Genomic DNA, 19,416 nt, shown 5'->3' on the forward strand with positions numbered 1-19,416 from the left:
TGATTTTAATCCTACACCCGCTCGGTCAAAAGATAAAATAAACAAAAAGAAAAAGGGGGGAAATGAAGCTAGTGTAGAATTCCATTTGACTAGTAACTGTAAAAGCTTACAGAAGAAGTGAAAGAGAAGATCTTACGTATTCACTGCGTTATGACTTATGACTTACGATTATGAAACTAAATATTCCCAGGGTTATGAGTAAGAAATTACCACACAAAAATTACCAAGTGGACATCAGTTCCGTAACAGAAGATCAAGGGAGTCTATTCTTAGATTGCAGATTCAATGATTTTAACAGAACATACAGTGAAAAAATTGGTTCTTGTATTAGGGAATAAAACAACATAATTTAGTAAAATGATTACATGGATACAAGTATAACAGAGTTTGACTCCCCCGTTTTGCAGTTCAGAAACTGAGTTAGCCTCCACTAATAGGAGGTATAATGGCCAATTCATCTCCATCTTTGACAGTGGTGGACTCAGGTGTGTATTCCTCATTCCGTGCAAGAAGCATGCACCCACGAATCTCTTCCAAGCGTGGGAAGTGAGAAATGACCTTATTCAAGCAATCACCAGCAGTACTACCATAAGAAACTTCCAATGGCATTTCAGTCATGCCGGTCAGATCTCTAGCACGAGCAAAAAACAGAAACTTTATCTGAAGAGATCTACTCTCATCTCCATTCTGCAAAGTTTCCACATCTTTACTGTCAATTTGTTTATCAATCATGACTATTGCAAATAACCTGTCCAGCATATTCAACAGCAGGGATAGCATCTATCAGTTAAGCTCCAACTCCAAAGTCATGGTTTTTGAGAAATCAAAATTGACGACATAAATAACAACAGTTTTCTAAAGGACGAGAGCTGTGGAACTAGAAATTAAGCTTGCTTTTATGAATAATAAAGACAACTAAGCCATCTTGAAGATGGGAGTAAAAGAATTCTCAGTTATCAATATAAAAAAGACAGCGTAGCCATCTTGCAATGTGATGGTATACATGAAGCTGCTGCATATCTGAAAGGATCTCTTTCTGTTTCCTAACAAATTACAACTACATAATCAACCAAATACAGAACTTAACTTCTACAACAAGTTGAAATCTAAAAATAAGTTAAAAGACTTAACTAGTAGACTAACTAACGACTTAAAAACAGTATTGACCTTAGAACTTCGCTAGCACGGCCAAAACTGACCAACATCTTATGAAATTGAAATAACGAATCTGCAATTGGCCAAAACCATTAACTCAGTCCACACACTTCACAATGAAAGAAGACGATGTTCCTTCTTTCACAACATCAAGTACCGTGCAGAATTAACAAAGTCATTTAAGAAAACTGAAGAGAACTAAAAAGAAAGGGCAAACTCAAGCCATGTCCACTACATCCATGTACATACATTATGGTTAAGATAAGCTTGTAATGAGTATAGAAGTGTTGGATTTCCTAGTTACGACAAAAGGTGACAAACTTATATAAAAAGGAAACGAGAAAAATGACACAGACTAATTCATATTCTTTTCGAACTTAAGATCAATTAGAAGGGTCAGTTGAAACACCCCCCCTCCCCCACCCCCAAAAAAAGAAGGAAAAAGCAAAGCAACCAGCCAACCACATAACGGAAGTAGATAGGATATAGATACAACCTAGTATGGTAAGTTATAGATACAATCAAACTACACATCCAGACTTCACACACATACCAATCCATTAACTTGTCGAATTCCAAATACAGTTTCCAAACTAATTTGAGAATAATTTGGAATAGGCTATTGGATCAATAGAAGACATGTATAGTTTGCTTCATTCTAAGATATCACTGTTAATATATCAATCAGATGTAGGCGAAAAAGCATTACACCCAACGATGCCCATTATGTGTTCCACAAATGACATTATTAATACAGCTATCATGAGCTTCAACAAGTGAAATACGCTTACCAAATCAATTTTAAACTTTGATGTAACCTTTTCTCCCATCGAACTAATGTTTGCCCTATTCTTTAATAGTATTCACTTTTACTACTACTTATATGACATAAACTAAAAGAAATTTAAGATAATTGATCAATCATCATTTGGCCTCAGGTGTCAAGTTTATTCCCTCCTAGTGTGATAGAGAGGAAGCTGTTACTATTGGTAGATCTACACTCAAGAAAAAACTGAATATAGATGTATGTTTATCTGTTAAAACATTCACACAGCTACCTAGGAAATTTGTGTTCTAGTCTAATGATTTTCCTTTCAATTTCTAGTTTTCTTTGAAGGGGAGCCTAGGCGTAACTGGTAAAGTTGCTGCCATGTGACCAGGAGGTCACGGGTTCGAGGCGTGGAAACAGCCTCTTGCAGAAATGCAAGGTAAGACTGCGTACAATAGACCCTTGTCGTCTGCCCTTCCCCGGACCCCGCGCATAGCGGAAGCTTAGTGCACCGGGCTGCCTTTTTTTCTAATTTTCTTTGAGTTTTTGTCTGAAACTGGAAAATAGATTCAAGTTCATTCCACAAACAGGTCTGTGTGACTACTTTGTATTCCCCAGGTATCTGGAACATGTAACTCAATCCACTTGATTTGGTCAAGAGTCAATTTTCATGGCTAGGATTGGTCAATTCATATATTGATATGAGCATTTTTTAGAAAGCTGGAATTCACCCAAAACTAAAAAAACTGTCTTCACATAAGAAGAGTTACAGAAACTGGAACATACCTGACCCAAAAATACAAGTGGGAGAAGCACAGCTCTTGAAGAATAAGGCCAAATCCTTAGCCCTAATTCCCGATTGTTTCAAAAAAAAAATTGCAGAAGCATGTGAAGGGAAGGAGTGGGGAAATTGAAAAGAGGGGAGAAAAATCGCTAGGGGAAGGAAATGCTTAATGCCTCAATGTTCCAATCTTTTTCCATTCCATATTATAATTTTTTTTTTTTGTCTCAACTATGAAGTACGTATTATAATTTATTTTATTATCATAATAACTTTCACGTTTGAAGTGCAATAAAATTATTATTGTGTTAATTTTATATATTTAATTAAGTATAATGTGGTCATTTCTTACGTAAGAGAGTTGAAAAATATATTCTTCTTTTTTAATTAAAAATATAAATACAATTTTCAATAGAAATTATTTAACCTCTGTTACTTGTGATTTTTAAATAAGGTGTATCAGCACTTCATATTCTCCATAATAAATAAAAAATAAAGCCTTAGCCAGGAGGGGACGGACGGGTTAGGTGAATTTCCAAAGTTAGCCTCATCTTTGTGTGGCTGAAATTGCATAGACCTTCTCCGTTTCACTCTTTGTTTTTAATTAATTAAAAATCATTCTATAGTTTGCAGTTAGTTAGTTGACATAGTGATAATTGAATGGGGAGTAGTTCTGCATACTGTGGTGGATTGCTATGTTGTTCCCAGTTGCGTTTGAGAAATTCAAGGATAGTGTCGAGTTTATCACAGGTGGATAAGGAGTTAATGAAGGGGGATGAAAGGGCTGCTTTATCTCTTGTCAAGGATTTGCAGGGTAAACCTGGTGGTCTTAGGTGTTTCGGCGCCGCTAGACAGGTTCATTTTTGCAATCTTCTCTTCGTTCAAAGAAAGTGACTTTCTGAGATAATAACTATTAGCTGAGTAACAATCTGAGAAACCAACGAGAAAGAGTGAAAGCTTACTTAGTTATTAGCGGTTAGCTGGAGTTAGTGGTAAACTATATCTAGCTAGGTTGTTGAATAGTTAAGTTAATCATTTCAATTTTATAGGACACGCATTGGCCATGTTATTCTCTGAACTTATGTTAGAAATCTGCTTTAACCTTACAAGTTTATAGAAGAAACATTAGGCTTGTACTTCTCTGAGCTTATGTAGGAAAACTGCTTTAAAATTATGTGTAGGTTCATGCAGGTACCACAGAGGCTATATTCCTTGGATGAATTGAGGCTGAATGGAATAGAACCCGCATCTCTTCTATCACCAATTGACACCACCCTTGGTGCCATTGAAAGAAATCTGCAAGTTGCTGCCATATTAAGTGGTTCTGCTGCATGGTATGCGCTTGATTTGAGCCCACAACAGCTCCTTTTTGTTTCTCTCGGCGTTCTGTTTCTGTGGACTCTTGACTTGGTAAACTCTTTAGATACCTGTCAATTTGTCTTCTGAAATTCCTCTATGGCTGTTCATAGAGCAGTTTTTATATCTCTTCTTTTAGAAATTTCTTGAAAATTTGTCGCAATGGTCAGAGCGATATTATTCACTGAGCAATTGGTTTGCTGCAAGTTTTGCAAGATTGACATAATTTAGTTTTACTTGAAACAAATTGCTAGGAACAAAGAACCACATTTGTAGTAGTTACCTGCTTCAATTTTCGTTTATAGAAGATATGCTGAAAGAGATAAATATACAACAGAGAGGTTAGAAAGAAGATCTACAACAGAAGAGGACAAGAACTGAATACCAACTGCAATCACCAATATGACCAAAATCTCCAATATAATCTCCTATAGTTACTCCAAAAGGGTTGTTAAAGACTAATTTTGTCACATGCATATTTAAGCTTTCATGAAAAGTTGCTAGCTTGACACATTTCCAGAAAAATAACACTTTTGTTTTCCTCGTGCTGCCTTTTCTGAACTTTTAAAAATCACATTGGTGCCATGCTCGTGATATTTTTTTACATGTTATGTCATCTTTCGGGAATATAAAGGATAATAATCTTGACCTTGTGATAACAGTTTACACTCTTGTTTATGTATATTTGACTGTTAATGACTTAATCAATTCAACAGAGATGAAAGTAAGAAGCCTACAAGACGGAGTTATGTGATCTGAGATATTTCATGCATAATTGCTGAGTTATCCATATTTATGCATAGGTTTCTTTCAATGGAGGAGTTGGTGCTTTGGTCCTTGACACAATTGGCCATACTTTCAGTCAGAAGTACCATAACAGGGTTATTCAAGTGAGATTCATCTCTCTCTCTCTCACCTACACATACAAATGCAGAACACTAAAGAGGCTTTAGTTTCAACTTCTCTCTAGAGAAAAGAAAAACTAAGAAGGCTTTAGTTTCCAACTCTCCTTGATTGGAACATCTTGCAAAAAACTTACGACTTAACTGATATTCAGAATTTAGTTCTTCATTTTCATGTTCCTGCTTGACATGCCTTTACTACACAAGTATTTAATTTCCTCTCAGAAAGTCTTCATTAATTTGGCCTTTCATTTCCGTGACCTGTCTTGTAACAAGCTGTTCATTCCCCAAATTCTGATCTAGCATGAAGCTGGGCATTTCTTGATTGCCTACTTGCTGGGTATTCTTCCTAAGGGGTATACACTTACCAGTTTGGATGCTTTGAAGAAGGAAGGGTCGTTAAACATCCAAGCAGGAACAGCCTTTGTGGACTTTGAGTTTACTGAGGAAGTAGGTAGTCTCCTACCAATTTTTTACCTCCAGTAAAGCTTTTCAGTGTTGGTTGTTCCTTTAATAATGCTCTTTGTTCCTCCTTTAAGCTTTCTGCTGCAAGATTTCTGGCTGGGCAATAATCATGTAAGAGTATAATTAGTTTTGTCTAGTTTGACCCTGATTTATTGTCGTGCAGGTAAATAGAGGAAAAGTAACAGCCACGGTATTTATCATCATCATAAATATCATTTATGTTTATTTCTTTGACCTGTTATATGATTCCTTCACTAATAAAGCACTTCTAACAGATGCTGAACAGGTTTTCATGTATCGCACTAGCAGGTGTAGCAACCGAGTATCTTTTGTTCGGGTACGCTGAGGGAGGCCTGACTGACATTAATCAGGTTTTTATCATTCCTCTGCCTCCTATACTCTGCAAGAAAATCCGACCTTCTCAGTTTAGTTTGCTCAGTTCGTATCTCAACTGAGCGGGACATCTAAATTAGGACATGATATCATAACTGCAGTCCTTAGATACTCTTCCTCTAAGAAGAACAAGAGCTATAAATATGAAAACTGCTATACTTCCATTAAACAACAGTGCTCCCACCTAGATTTATCGTAGACTACCACTCACTTTCATGCATTATAGAGTTTTATTCTTCCACCTACTGTGACAGTACATGCAGTTGAAATAACAGAAAATGCAAAAGATTTTGCAATTCGAGCAAACTGGTTTTGTTTAACTGACACTTAATTGTACAACTTCTTGTCAAAAGATTTTGCAATTCGAGCAAACTGGTTTTTTTTAACTGACACTTAATTGTACAACTTCTTGTCATTCTTTCATAGGAACCTAAATGATTCAAAATGAGCTTTGGCTCACAACTCTTGGACTCCAATAAAAAGAGAATATCCCCCACTGTGTTTTTTTTTTTTTTTTTAATAGTTATTAAAATTTAAGGGGCAAGCTTGTTTTGTTGATGAAATTGTATAAGACTGAAATTCCTACATCACCTAGCTAGATATTGTGCAATCTTGCAGTTTTCACCAAAATGATTGATTCTATACTAATTGTTAAACAAAGGCTAATAAAATTACCTGCTTGACAGTTGGATGCATTACTGAGAAGCCTGGGATTTACACAGAAGAAAGCAGATTCTCAAGTGAGATGGGCTGTACTGAACACAATCCTTATTTTGCGACGCCATGAGAAGGCACGAGCAAAGCTTGCAGAGGCAATGACTCAAGGGAAATCTGTGGGTGTTTGCATTGACACTATAGAGAAATCCATTAGCGATGACGATTTGTAGCTTCATATTTCTTAAGATCCATCATATAATTCCTGATATCCCCTATATTGTACTCCTGTATTCTCTTTATTAAGTGATCTTTTGAGTGAAAGTGAAGTTATGTTACTGTTTCTCGTCATAATTCTTCCTTCACAGGACCTTGTTCGATAAAGATGCAGTAACACCAGATCGCTTATTCTTTCCTTGTTTCCTGTGTTCCTTTTCATTGTCATTCTCTCGTTATTGACATGACCGACTTTGTTCATGATACCATTATTTAGTGGAAATAAATAAATATTTATAAATGATTATCTTCTTTGAGAACATGAGAAATTCATAAGTGAAACTTTAGATAAAAGGCATTTTCTGGAATCCTAAAAGATATAAAAAACGATAAGCTGTATCTAAAGTATTCGCTTGTATCTAAATGGTGTTCAATTTGAAACTAATGAGATGACTGTTTCATGGAAACCCATCTTCAGGTTTTTGCCTTTTAGTACTCTTACCTTCTCTCATCTTTGAGATTATCGACACCAAGGCAGACCTATTGGTGTTGCTTGGCATATCAAGGTGGTTTCATTTAATTCACATAAGCTATTCTAGATGCAACTTTTATCTCTCTTACCAATGCACAAACTGTGTATTCAACCATGCTGTTTGGCAATTGTCAGATTGGTACTTGGCATGAATCACCATTTCTGTGCCTTACCTGGATATTGTAGTGTTTGACATTTCTCGAGTGCATTGGTGTTCCAGGTAAATGGAGATTCATTACATGTATCACTCAACCAAACTTGCCTTGGCCAAACACCAGAGACAGATTCAACGATTATATCCGAGTATGGCAATATACATTGCATTCGACTTTATTTTAGATGAATAATACTGTGCAATTTAAGTAAATATCGGCATCAGAAGCATTTTGCAACTCACTATCTGAATGGATTATTACTTATGCTTGATACTATACAGCAAGATAGTTGTCTCATTACTTGTCCAATTGGGTCACAGAAAGATCAAACCTTGTAACTTGAAAACAAAATTAAAAACCAAGATATCATTCACAAGGTCTAATTAAGATCTCTCTATTCATCAAGCTGGGCATACCAGACACCCTGGATTTTTACATCCTTAGGTGTCTTTGCCCCCAAATCAGTATCAGATGGCTGAATGCTCTCAAACACTCCAATCACCTCACCAGTCTCTGGCTTGCTCTTGGTAACACTCAATGTGATCTTTCCTATTGAAGACGCAGCATTCTTTACGTTCTCCTTCTCGAGTTCCTCTTCGTCTCCTCTCCCTCCAGCTGGCAATGCAACAGCATTGTCGTAACCAGTAGATCCACCCCTTCCCTTTGGGTCAAGGAATGATGAACCTCTGTATGATGGCACAAGGTATTCACCACTAAAGCTGTCGGGCTTTCCAGATGCCACAAGCTGTTTGATGGTGAAGAGGAAGGGAACACGCTCGCCACCAGGAAGCTGTACAGTAACAGCAGCATAATCAATTCCATCCTTCTCCTCAAACTTAACTGTGCCATCAGGAGATACTTCAAAGGGTCCCTCAATCTCGTCGAGGGTGTAGGTTAAACGGGTCATGAGCTTGGTCTTTTGGAATTCTGGGGATGAATTCTTGCTTACACCTTCTGCCTTGACGGTGAATGATGTGGGCTCTAAGCAGAACTTTTTGGCATTGTATTTGCCTGGCTTGAAGGCAAAACTCTCAACACCACCATCTATGGTAGGGCACTGGTTGGCAGTTCCAGTTCCCTTTACTTCCATGTATGTCTTGCTCTGAATTTCATCAAAGGTTAGGCGTTTTGGAGCTCCTTCTGCATTTGCTCCCTATACAACCAAGTTGCACAACTGTTAGAAATTTTCTCACTTGACACAAAGACGTCAAAAGAAAAATAAGATACAAACATAAAACAGTTGACCATTAGAACAGGAGAAGCTTGTTGTTGAACATTCATCAACAGAAGCTTTAAGTTATTCTGTGGACCTTCAAAGACATCAAAATCCTTTGCACCAGATATAGAATTTTTAGCAACTATTGTTTCTTCCAGGAAGATGAATGCATAGTGATTATAAGGCATGGACGCTTGAAGGATGTTTTATTTGCTGTAAAATTGACAATTAGTCACTAGTAAGGTTTGATTCATCTACTAATTGTGTTGGTTGTTATAAGGAATCTTTGAGATCAATCAGCTCACCAAAAAACATGAGAAAATGATGGATTTCCTGAATAAGATATTTTTACTAGTTAGAGACTCTGGCAGAGAGTTCCTAACTGATAAAATGTACTTATATTTACTAGAGCCTTTCCATACAACATTGGAGTATATTTCACTAACAAATCATTAAGAATTAAGATCAACCGAATATCAGTCTTCATCATATACCTGAAAGGTACTATCTAGGATTGATGACTCTTAATTATATAGAGTTGTAATAAACAGGAAATGCAAAGTTCATTAAGATATAATTTAGTAGATAAAAAATGTTCTTTCTCAAAGACGAAATGTTCTTTCACATGCTAGACCCATGAAAAAGAATGAGGTGTATACGATGAAAGTGTGCTCTATCTAACGGCTTAAACTTTTAGTAGAACTACGAAATTAACTCACTGAGACAACAAGGGCGGAAGTGGCAAGAGCAAATCCAGCAATCTTGGCAGCATCAGTGCACTTCTGAGCCAAATCTTTAAGATCAGATTGCAAAGAGCAAGTAAGCCTAGCTGCAGATGGTTCAACACCGAATGCTTTGTTCAAACTTTGAGCAGATCTCAACTGCAAGTTGTTTCTAATACCAACCTTAGTTGGTTGCATAAGAGTAGCAGCTGCTTGTAGAGAGGCTGCCATTTTTTTTTTTGTCTGATCAGTTTTCTGCTGCTCTTTGTTTCTGTTTATTAGAAACTAAGAAGTGTGGCAGTTGGATGGTGAGATTGCAGAAATAATTTTTGGTGGCTTTGCTGTGAGTAAGATAAGATATAGGATAAGGTTTTCTTTCATTGGTTAGCTTGATTAATGTCTCTGGTTTCTTAGCTTGCCATGTGGATCTTAGTAATATACCCACTCCTCCAATCTTGCAATAAAATTGATTGACAGCGGCGTTTTTATTTTATTTGATATTACGAAAATTTAGATAAACAAATAAATAGCTATGAGTAGGTCTACGATTGTATTTGTTTTGCCATGTTACATTTGGATATTGTTACAGGATCTTAACAAGTAGCTAAAAAGTAGTGGGAAATGACGGCCAAAAAAGGAGGGGCAAAAAAATCCATGTTCTGGCCCATGCAGGTCTCGAACCTGCGACCTTCGCGTTATTAGCACGACGCTCTAACCAACTGAGCTAATGGGCCAGATGTGCTAAACGAATACCTTCCCACTTTCTCACTAGCTTTAAGAAAAACGAATAATCCATTTAAAATAACTTAGCTCCATAAGGTCAACAGCAGTTCAGGTCCTAAGGAGAGTTTCTTATTCGTGCCATTTTGGTTCAAATTATAAAGGGAAAAAGTTAAAAATATCTCTTTATTTTGTTTTAATGGTTAAAAATATCATCCGTTACAATTTTGAATCATGTATGCCCCTGCCGTTATGAAAGTTAACGAATATACCCTTCATTTTATGAAAATTCCTAAATTGATTCAATTAACACGATTTTAATTGAAATTATCCGATTTTAACCCGACCCGACCCACAAAATCAGTGTTCTCGTTCCTTGTACCCACAAACTTCATCTCTCTTCTTCTACTTTGCCCTAGTTAAATTACTCTCCTAATTATTCCCCCAACTGCTTCCTTTACTATTAGTTCATGTTGTGGTTTTGAAAACCTGGTTTGAGTCACTCGGATTCTTTTCAATACCCAGTTGCTGCTTAATTCCTCTTTTGAGTTCTTCTTGCTTGTAACGTGATAAAAATTGTCTTTGATTGTACCATGTACTTGAAAGAAGGATGTTCTTTGCTGTTGAAGGTCCACAAAAAATCTGTTCCTTTAATCCTCAATGTAAACCCAGTTGATCAACTTAATGGCCAAAACGATAAAAACCCAGTTGAGCTCAAGGAATCTGATGTATTGAAGAGACTACAATACGAAGTAAATATTTCAACTGCTTTAGAGTATTTCAAATGGGTTGCCAATTCAAGATGTTTCAAGCACACCCCCTTTAAAATGGAGTATAAAACTGGGGGAGCAGCAGGAGATGGACAGTGTTCAATAATGATGAGGGTAGGGTCGGGTCGGGTTAAAATCGGATAAATTCAATTGAAATCGGACTGTTTGGATCAATTTGAGGATTCCGTCAAATGAAAAGTATATTTGTTAACTTTTATAATAGCAAAGGCATAAATGATCTAAAATTGTATCGAAAGATATTTTTAGCCATTAAAACAAAGTAGAGGGCTATTTTTGACCTTTTTCCCAATTATAAAACTTGTTTCTATTTAATTACATAACAGATTATGTATATGATCTAATTTTATCAGGACTGCAGTTGATTAGAGAGAAAAGGGCCAAATTTATCCCTCTACATTCAAAAATGGTTTACACTCAACCTTCGTTATATATTGCAAACAAAAATAACCGTACTGTGAGCATTTTCTCATGTATGTATTAATTTTATTTATTTTTTTGTTTTGCTTGTTCACTACTTTTACCATGCTGCCTTCAATGGCAAAATGTCAATCATCACATGAGTAACCCACTCCTCCGTCTCTGCCACCAATACAAAATTATCAACTTCAATTAATTTTAAATTTTCAGTTAAAGAATGAAGCATCTCCTTACCAATGTTACTGGTGGTTTCGCCTCGGCACTTATAATTTAATGGTGATTTGAGAAATTAAGACCTAATTGTTGAAGTCTTTGAATTTCTGAACGAACAAGTCTTCTTATGGTTCTGCTAGTGGAGATGGAAAAGGAGGGTAGTGGCACTGGGGCGGAGCCAAGTGTAACCGAAGGGGTTCATCCGAACCCCCTCGACAGAAAATTACAGTGTATATTGAAAGTTAAAATTATTTTTTTATGTATATATGGTAGGTGTTGAACTCCTTGGCTTCTTCGTATGTTTACCTCTTCATATTTTTGAACCCCCTTACTGAAAATCCTAACTCCGCCACTGAGTTGCAGTGATGGGTGTTGGATGAATTATTGCAGATGAGATCTTGAGAAAAAAAAAAGAAAAAAAAACAGAAAAAAAAAATGTAACCTCTTTTCCTTTGATTATTTGGTACAGACGATTTCAATAGACAGGGGCTTCTGTTTACCAATTCATTTCCAATTATATACTATTTCTATTTAGATCACTTTTCCCTTTTTCATTTTTTTCTTCTTGTATAAAATTATTAGCAACATCCATAAGCTTCTTCGAAAGAGAGCAGCCGGGCCTGTTTTTGCTTTTATCTTTCCTATCTAGATCACTTGTTATCTTCTTCTTACTCGTCTAAAACTATAAGTAGCAGCGATAGCCAACAAATTTCGCCACGCCATAGCCAAGACGATCTAAATCGGTCATCCACTTTGGTAGATAAAGATATATGTCCTTGTGCTAATCGAGGTCATAAGTATGCACAAAATTGGCCATGGAGGCACAAGTTAATTAACTTTGGAATAAAATGTTGGTGGAAAATGAAAACATGTTCGAATAATTATGGTTTTCTTAAACATTTACTCCTTTGTGAGTGAAAATCATTTTTTAACAAACACCTTACCTAGAATCAAAACCTGAAAACACAGATTTCACCAAAAAAACATCTTTTGGAAAATATTTTTGCAACATTTTGAAACAAACGTGACCAAACTATGACCAAGGTTTTTGAAGCCCAAAACTTAATCTTTAACAAAGTCATAGACAAAAAATATTCGAGGTAAGACTCAAAAATCGAAAAAACAGGGAAAGTACAAATCAAACTCTCAAATTTCTTTCTAGAAAATGAAAATTTAGTGATATAAACAAGGCATCGACTCAATTAATCAGAGATTGAAAACAATCGATTGTATTCAGCATTATGAAGATATACCAAGTATAATAAATAACCAAAAACCGAAACTAAAGGTAATACTGAGTAAAGTAATGAGGTAGAAGTAGCAGATAGTATTTCCTCTCAGACAAATGCCTCGATTGTCTTCATTATTTTTAAAGAATGGATTATCAGACTCGTCATCTGTTTTGTTCATCACTGAGGAACTACTACTACTTCAACCTTGTCTATTTCAACACAAAAAGAACAAAGTCAAAGATAATAATTCATATCCCTAATATATATGTGCACTACAGTGAACAACGATTACCTCCACAGCAAGAGTAAGTAAAGCTTAGATTGAAGTTGTTGTACTTATAGCGTCTGTAGGTTAGGTTTGGCGTTAGGGTTTTGGCAGCCGAGAAAATCTGCCTAAATTAACAACAACACTTGCGGAAATATCCTGGGCCGCGATTGAGTACTGGGCTTTTTTGTTGTCCTGGTCCAGTTTAAGCACTTAAACTGAACTAAGTAATACCCTTCAAAGGCGCTGGTCTTTACTTTTTGTCCCTCAAATTGGTGGTCTTTAATTTTTTACCATCGCTTAATATTCGAGGTTCTGTATTCGAACCCCAGCTCAATAAAAAAAGAAAAAAAAATTGCAAGGCAGAAGTTTGGATTCGAAAGACAGAGTTTTGCATTCAAAACTCCGTCTGAGGCTTAACTTTGTTACGAAATTCTGTCTTGCGATTTTTTTTTTCAACTGAGTCGGAGTTCGAACCTCAAACCTTATGGTATTAGGCGAAGGATAAAAATTAAACACCACCAATTTGAGGGGAAAAAATTAAAGACCAGTGCCTTTGAAGGATAATCGTGCAAATGACTCCTTAAATATTGTCCTTCGGAGGTGAGGAAAAGTAACAAGGAGTTTGGTTTGAGGCATAAGACAAGATCTCGGTGGAAGAGATAGATATAGCTTTATGTTATATTTGATTATTGATATTGCAATCTCCATACTTAAGTATTATGCGAAAAATTATACATTATTTTATACGAAATAGTAGGCGGAATAAGTAATACTTATACTAACAAGGGAGAAGAATCATATTTGCCCTCTACAATTGAAAAAAAGTTTAATATAACACTCAGTTATGCTATCAGTTCACGTATATAATTAATATTATACTATCAATCCATATACTTCTGTAAAGTTATAAAAATGGCTTAAATTTGCCTTTCCTATTTAAACATCATCCATTTTAGCTAAAATGACATGCCAAATCACCAAATCAACGCTAGTGCCTCCTCATGCCAGTTGTAGTGCGCAGCAGAATATAACCAGAAGAGAGAACCTTTTTATACACTCAACAAATTTATGACAAGTAGTTTAGACATTTCCCTTAAGAAGTGGAGATTTTCAATTTAAATGACAATCCAAAGGTATAAGAGATTTTATTTTTTGAGTGAGCAAAAAGCCTATGTAGCATTTCTCATGAAGAAAAATTGAACTTCAATACTTATGCGATATTTCAACTTCAAGCAAAATAAATTTTTATCATAAGTCTTAAACAACTGTTTTAAGAAGTGTAAGATTTCAGTTTCGAAAATTAAAATCACTTTTTTGGTTTTAAATTCTAGTTTGCAAGAGTAAAAGTTTATATAATACTTCTCTGGCAAAAAAAATAATTAAAAAGACACCACACTTTTGTTTCCAAGAAATATTTTAAAACTAAAAAAATTAGATCATCCATGGTGGGTGGCTGGTTGCACAAGGATAGTTATAATCTCAATTGCCATGCTGCGCACCCATTGGGCATGTCTAGGTTGCACAACACAATCCTGCAGTCTTGAGTTCAGTTGCAACGCACCCATGGTGGGTGGCTCAATAATGTAATCACCAAATACCACCTAACTGCTGCACTAAATGTAGACTTCTTTAATTAAAACAAATCCACTAATTTAATTAAGATCGGTGTGGGATCACAGTTGCTGCGATATTGCAATAATTGCATATGTATATCGCATTCAACTACTGAGGTAACCCCCCAAATTTGGTGCAGATATTACTGAATTTCAAAGAGTAAAGTTATCTCTTTTGTCTATACTCATCCAATTTTCCTTTATTATTAAGTCTTCTTTTGACAAAGAGTACTCATGTCACGTGAAATAGGGATACAATCTGGCCCTTAACTTGACAATGAACCACATTGTCAAAGAAATGACTAGTATTGAACAAGTAATCGGATCCTTCCAAGAAAAATTATTTCCACCCAGAAAGGGATCTAAAAGGAACGAAAAGAATGATTATGTTCTGATAAAGGCAGTACGATTTTTTCCACATTTTTTTGACATTTAACAGCTTAAGGGTGCAAAACACATACTTAACAGCTGACTTGTTACTTATTTGTAAATATTTTTCTTGATTGAATGGGCAAGAGTGAGTTTCTCTGTACAAGTCGCTAGTCCTTTAGTTCAATGCACAAAGGATTCACTTTATCTGTCTGTTATTCAGTTTTCATTGGTTCTCAGTGGTGCATGATAAAATGATTGAGCAGCTTTCCCATTGGCAAAGGCAAAGGCAATGAGAAAGAGAAATTGTTTCTAAAGGAGAAGAAGTAGACTGAGACTTAATCCTTCCCTTCTTTTAATAAAAGGGGATTCGACAGTTCTTTTCAAACCAGCAATGTTCCGTTTTAGTGCATTATGTGATGGCAATTTTTGGGGACTACTGGACCATGAAATGATTGAATAGTCCAAAAACAATTTCCCTCAGTAAAACACCATCTAAGTTGAACACTAAGCAACAAATAATACTATTAGGGGTCGTTTGGTAGAAGGTATAAGCTGGGATATCCCAGCACTCATTTTTATATCATGTTTGGTAGAAGGTATAAATTTATCATGGAATAAATTTATATACCTTGTACAAACATGGTAAAACACCAGCTTATACCTTCTTATCCCACTTATACTGGGATTATTTTATACCATCTAAAAGATGGTATAAAATAATCCCAATAAATGGAATAAATTAGTCCCGAGATTATAATCCCGGGATAATTTCGACTATCTACCAAACGACCCCTTATTGTTGCAGAGTTTGATGTCCAATTAATACTCCAAATTCCCAGGGCAAGTGATGCTCCTACCAAGCCAACAAGGCGACATTGACAACTCTGGTATCTAAAGCTACTTTGAATTCATCAAAATAAAAAGTAGTTCATCATGATAACTCACTTTCTCATCCAGAGAAGAGACACTTCAGATTTTCATTCTTTTTATGTTTCAGATGTTTAATTAGACCCTCTTATTCAGACTTCTGCAGATTATTATACAGGTGGAATACTATAAACAGTTTCCCACCTAATTAAGAGCTGATTAAAAAATGTTTAACTGGATATTATAAGTGGTAAATTCAAATTCCTTACATTACCGTTCAACTGCAACTTCTTCACCACCGTGTTTCTCCGAACTTATCCTTGACATCTAAATATAGAAAACAGCAACTTACAAACAAAAAAGAATCTGTCCACTAAAGAATAAGTTGGAAAACAAACAATTTCTCAATTACAGCACAACAGATGTATAATTTAAAACTAAAAGTAGAAACCATTAGGTAGAAGAAAGAAGTTGATTTGTTTCTTATTTGGCTCTATTGATGATGATGACGATGACCCCGTCCTTTCCTGGCCTCCACAACCGTTGGCTCATGCGAGTCACACACTTGTGTCTTGAATTTACACCCTAACTTCTTTCTCCACCCTCCTCCTCCTTCTTCACCGCCGCCGTGTTTGCCTACCTTATCGATCTTCTGGATCGCTTTCTTCATTGTGGAGCATTCTCGTTCCAGTTCCTGTACTCGAGTCCTCATGCTATCCATATCCAAGCGTAGCACCTGATTCTCCCTCACTGTTTTCCTCCACGTGCTACTCCCTTCCTGTGCATGTGCCACCCCAACTACTCCTGTCGTTTCCTCTTCCTCCTCTCCACCTTCCCCCTCCCCTTCTCCGCGGCCGTCCATAAGCCGCGGGATTTCTCCTGGGGCCACGTCTGCGACCATAAGAGTTCCGGCAATTGCTTGCCGGAGCTGGAGTTGTTCGAAGAACAACACCTGAACTACGGCTCTAAGCGGAAGCCGTTCGTTCTGAGCTGCGTGTGTACACGCTTCTAGTGTTAGCTTCTGGCAATCCATTACTCCACAAATATTCTCCCTATCCGCTTCCGATATCCATGGATGCGCCTACATAATGAATTTAATTAACAAAGTTAAACACAAATTATTGAACTAAGTGAATAAGTGGCCCTTTCTTTAATTAAGAAAATGTCATTACCTTGAGATACACATCGACAGCTCTGTAAAGGCCGTCATCAAATAATCTTGCTTGGTCCGGCATTGCAACAGCTAATTCACAGAATTTCTCCGGCAATAAGTTATTATCGGAAGCGATTTCTGATAAGTAACCATCGATTAACTTTCCGACTAACATTAACGCTGCGGATCTGACACTGATGTTCTCTTCTTCACCTTGAATTCTAGCCGTCGATCTCTCTTCCAATCCGTTCAAAAAATATCCTAATATTCTCTCCACACAAGCGACATCATATAACGTTTCATTCAGATACGAATAGCTCGGAATGAGAAGATCATCCAATGTCGCTTGTTCCAATTGAGATCCGATTTTCCTCTCCAATGCGGCTCTAGAAGCTTCCGAAGCATTCAGTATATTCGCTGTTCTTAATAACCCGAAGAGAATCCTTGTTGCTGTTGAAGTTCTTGAGCTAGTTTCTTCAGGAAGATTAGTAATTATAGTCTCCAAAAGTTCTCTCTGTTCATTCTCTGAAGGTATCGAAGACGACGATGATGTCTTTCTACTCGAGCGTGAAATTCCTGGAATGTACTTCTTCGCGTAATACATTAGACAGCTCTCGATAATCTCCGAACTCAAATCTCTGGCTTTCATCGCGGAGATCAAACGCTTGAACAAAGGCAAACTCAAGTGGCCTAGCTCTTCGAACCATGAATCCATACCACCTCTATTGACACCTTTACGGCGAGTATTTGTTTCGACTGATCCGTCATTCACTGGCCAGCCAAAGAGAGACGGATCAGCAGATGAAGCTCTAACAGCAACGGCCTCAATACATCTTTGAACAATGCCGAGTGTTTCAGCTAATAACAAGATGTTCTTGCAAGAGTTCAGGGTTCTAATTGAGTCCTTAATACTCTTTAGCACTGTCTGTGAAAGAAACCTCTCTGTCTTGGAAGTGAGGTTATCTTCAGAGTACTCTTCAGTCATTTCCAAGTACTCACCAGCACAGCGAAGTGGAGCAACATTCGATGCAGATAGCTCGATTTTTACACCGTAGCAGAACTTGGCAGCTATCTCGAATGTCTCTGAACCGCCAGGGAAATCAGGGAGAGAAATACAACATTGCTGCAGGTCCTCCTCTTCTTCTTCAATCTCCTCGTTGTCTTGTTCAGCAGGTTTATGGATTTTATTGTTACTTGCATTTGTCTCTTGCTCTGTTATCATCTCATGAAGCTTTCTACTCTTTGACATCAGAGGAAACTGAAACAACCGAGACATAAACAAACACATAAGAAACATAATATTAGTACTTCAGAATCTATTCATTAAACAGGTAACTGTAACCAACCTTGTGAAGATGGAAGGTCATATCTTCAACTTCAATGATGATGTCGCTGGGTAATCCTGTAGTACAAAACCTGAAAAATGTACGACAAGAAAAATCAGTAAATCTGAGTTTAAAATAAGTAAATAACAAGGAGGTAATCGACATTGTTTCTCACCATGCTTGGCCTTTGGATGTGGGTTGGTCAGGGGGCGCCATTTTTCTTCAATGTAACAAGAAAGTGGAAACTTTAGTAAGTGCTAAAATAGATCCATGAAGTTAAGGTGTTTGAAAGAAAGTCAGATTTGTCTCTGCGAAATGATTATGTAGGTTGAAAAAAAGAGATGGGTTTTCTTTTCCAAAATTTCTGTCCTTTCCTTTTGATGAATCAGACCAGAATCTTCTTCTCTCTCTCTCTAGGTCTAGGGTTTGAAGGGAAGAAGAAGGCTGGGTGGAGGATTCAAAAAGTAAATCACAGAGACTTGGAAATTTACTCTGTAAGAATACACAGATGTAGGAGAAATTATTGTCGTCACCATCAATTTTTCCTTTTTTTCGTGCTTATAAGCACCAAAAAAACACTTTGCTTGCCAACTACTGTTATTGCTTTTTGGCATCAATGCTACCCTATTATAAAATGACTAGCATTTCTAATTTTCTATTATTATTTGGGTGAACCTAAAGTTTAATTTGAGATTACAATCATACCCAACTTGATTAGAGGAGTGTGTAGTGGCAGAAAGGAGTATTCACGTTATTGTCATAATCAACATTTGATTTGCTTTGTTTCTTTGGAGGAACTAGGAAGTATTTTATTATACAATTAATTATATCTCATTCTGAAATTAATTGAAGCAATTTTATAAATTACATATACAGTATCTCAATTCATGAGAAAGCACTCGTCCTAATTTTATTATTTTCAGATTAACCTTTTAAGACAGGGAAACAATACCTCACCACCTTTTTAATGGAAACATAAACCACCTTTAACCTAAAAATGAACTACAAAAATGAAAAATCATCACTGGAATTTACAAAGGGACGTTACTATTCCTTGTTAGAGGGAAAGTAAGATTGATATATCTTTTCATATTGTATTGGACAAGTTTCATACAATATTTACTGATGG

At 36.4% G+C, this 19,416-nt stretch overlaps 4 protein-coding genes and 2 non-coding genes across 7 annotated transcripts; 1 reads left to right on the forward strand and 5 right to left on the reverse strand.

Moving 5' to 3' along the window:
• Nucleotides 1–243: 243 nt before the first annotated feature.
• On the reverse strand, nt 244–2,930 carry LOC132623882 (molybdopterin synthase sulfur carrier subunit). Its single transcript, XM_060338695.1, has 2 exons — nt 2,711–2,930; nt 244–748 (listed from the first exon to the last, which is right to left on the reverse strand). The coding sequence occupies exon 2, from the start codon at nt 730–732 to the stop codon at nt 421–423; it is 312 nt and encodes a 103-aa protein (XP_060194678.1). The 5' UTR covers nt 733–748; nt 2,711–2,930; the 3' UTR covers nt 244–420.
• Nucleotides 2,931–3,198: 268 nt separating this feature from the next.
• On the forward strand, nt 3,199–6,890 carry LOC132623881 (uncharacterized). 2 transcript variants are annotated; one of them, XM_060338694.1, is made up of 7 exons: nt 3,199–3,560; nt 3,887–4,115; nt 4,865–4,951; nt 5,267–5,413; nt 5,592–5,618; nt 5,704–5,799; nt 6,508–6,890. In XM_060338694.1, exons 1-7 carry the CDS (start codon nt 3,481–3,483, stop codon nt 6,706–6,708), a joined length of 867 nt encoding a protein of 288 aa, XP_060194677.1. In that variant the 5' UTR covers nt 3,199–3,480; the 3' UTR covers nt 6,709–6,890. The 2 variants fall into 2 exon arrangements, with proteins under 2 accessions (XP_060194677.1, XP_060194676.1); XM_060338693.1 differs by having other exon boundaries at nt 3,201–3,560; nt 3,897–4,115.
• Nucleotides 6,891–7,654: 764 nt separating this feature from the next.
• On the reverse strand, nt 7,655–9,631 carry LOC132623880 (oxygen-evolving enhancer protein 1, chloroplastic-like). The gene is made up of 2 exons (XM_060338692.1): nt 9,314–9,631; nt 7,655–8,531 (listed from the first exon to the last, which is right to left on the reverse strand). The coding sequence occupies exons 1-2, from the start codon at nt 9,545–9,547 to the stop codon at nt 7,773–7,775; spliced, it is 993 nt and encodes a 330-aa protein (XP_060194675.1). The 5' UTR covers nt 9,548–9,631; the 3' UTR covers nt 7,655–7,772.
• Nucleotides 9,632–9,976: 345 nt separating this feature from the next.
• On the reverse strand, nt 9,977–10,050 carry TRNAI-AAU (transfer RNA isoleucine (anticodon AAU)). Its single transcript has one exon. It is a non-coding gene; the product is annotated as a tRNA-Ile (tRNA).
• A 2,739-nt stretch (nt 10,051–12,789) lies between these two features.
• On the reverse strand, nt 12,790–12,875 carry LOC132625385 (small nucleolar RNA SNOR75). Its single transcript, XR_009576817.1, has one exon. It is a non-coding gene; the product is annotated as a small nucleolar RNA SNOR75 (small nucleolar RNA).
• A 3,153-nt stretch (nt 12,876–16,028) lies between these two features.
• LOC132622312 (BTB/POZ domain-containing protein At5g66560) lies at nt 16,029–18,964 on the reverse strand. The gene is made up of 4 exons (XM_060336897.1): nt 18,463–18,964; nt 18,309–18,378; nt 16,982–18,220; nt 16,029–16,890 (listed from the first exon to the last, which is right to left on the reverse strand). The coding sequence occupies exons 1-4, from the start codon at nt 18,501–18,503 to the stop codon at nt 16,303–16,305; spliced, it is 1,938 nt and encodes a 645-aa protein (XP_060192880.1). The 5' UTR covers nt 18,504–18,964; the 3' UTR covers nt 16,029–16,302.
• Between the last annotated feature and the right edge of the window lie 452 nt (nt 18,965–19,416).

The sequence above is a fragment of the Lycium barbarum genome, chromosome 12 (assembly GCF_019175385.1).
Source record: "Lycium barbarum isolate Lr01 chromosome 12, ASM1917538v2, whole genome shotgun sequence".
NCBI lineage: Eukaryota > Viridiplantae > Streptophyta > Magnoliopsida > Solanales > Solanaceae > Lycium > Lycium barbarum.

Bases quoted from the DNA above. Each gene is read 5' to 3' on its own strand.
- LOC132623882 (XM_060338695.1), bottom strand. From the start codon at position 732: ATGATTGATAAACAAATTGACAGTAAAGATGTGGAAACTTTGCAGAAT.
- LOC132622312 (XM_060336897.1), bottom strand. From the start codon at position 18,503: ATGGCGCCCCCTGACCAACCCACATCCAAAGGCCAAGCATG. The intron at 18,379-18,462 runs GTGAGAAACAAT...TACATTTTTCAG, and splicing joins ACATCCAAAGGCCAAGCATG to GTTTTGTACTACAGGATTAC. The intron at 16,891-16,981 runs GTAATGACATTT...TTCATTATGTAG, and splicing joins CTGTCGATGTGTATCTCAAG to GCGCATCCATGGATATCGGA.
- LOC132623880 (XM_060338692.1), bottom strand. From the start codon at position 9,547: ATGGCAGCCTCTCTACAAGCAGCTGCTACTCTTATGCAACCAACTAAG. The intron at 8,532-9,313 runs GTGAGTTAATTT...TTGGTTGTATAG, and splicing joins CTTCCGCCCTTGTTGTCTCA to GGAGCAAATGCAGAAGGAGC.
- LOC132623881 (XM_060338693.1), top strand. From the start codon at position 3,366: ATGGGGAGTAGTTCTGCATACTGTGGTGGATTGCTATGTTGTTCCCAG. The intron at 4,116-4,864 runs GTAAACTCTTTA...ATTTATGCATAG, and splicing joins TTCTGTGGACTCTTGACTTG to GTTTCTTTCAATGGAGGAGT. The intron at 5,414-5,591 runs GTAGGTAGTCTC...ATTGTCGTGCAG, and splicing joins ACTTTGAGTTTACTGAGGAA to GTAAATAGAGGAAAAGTAAC.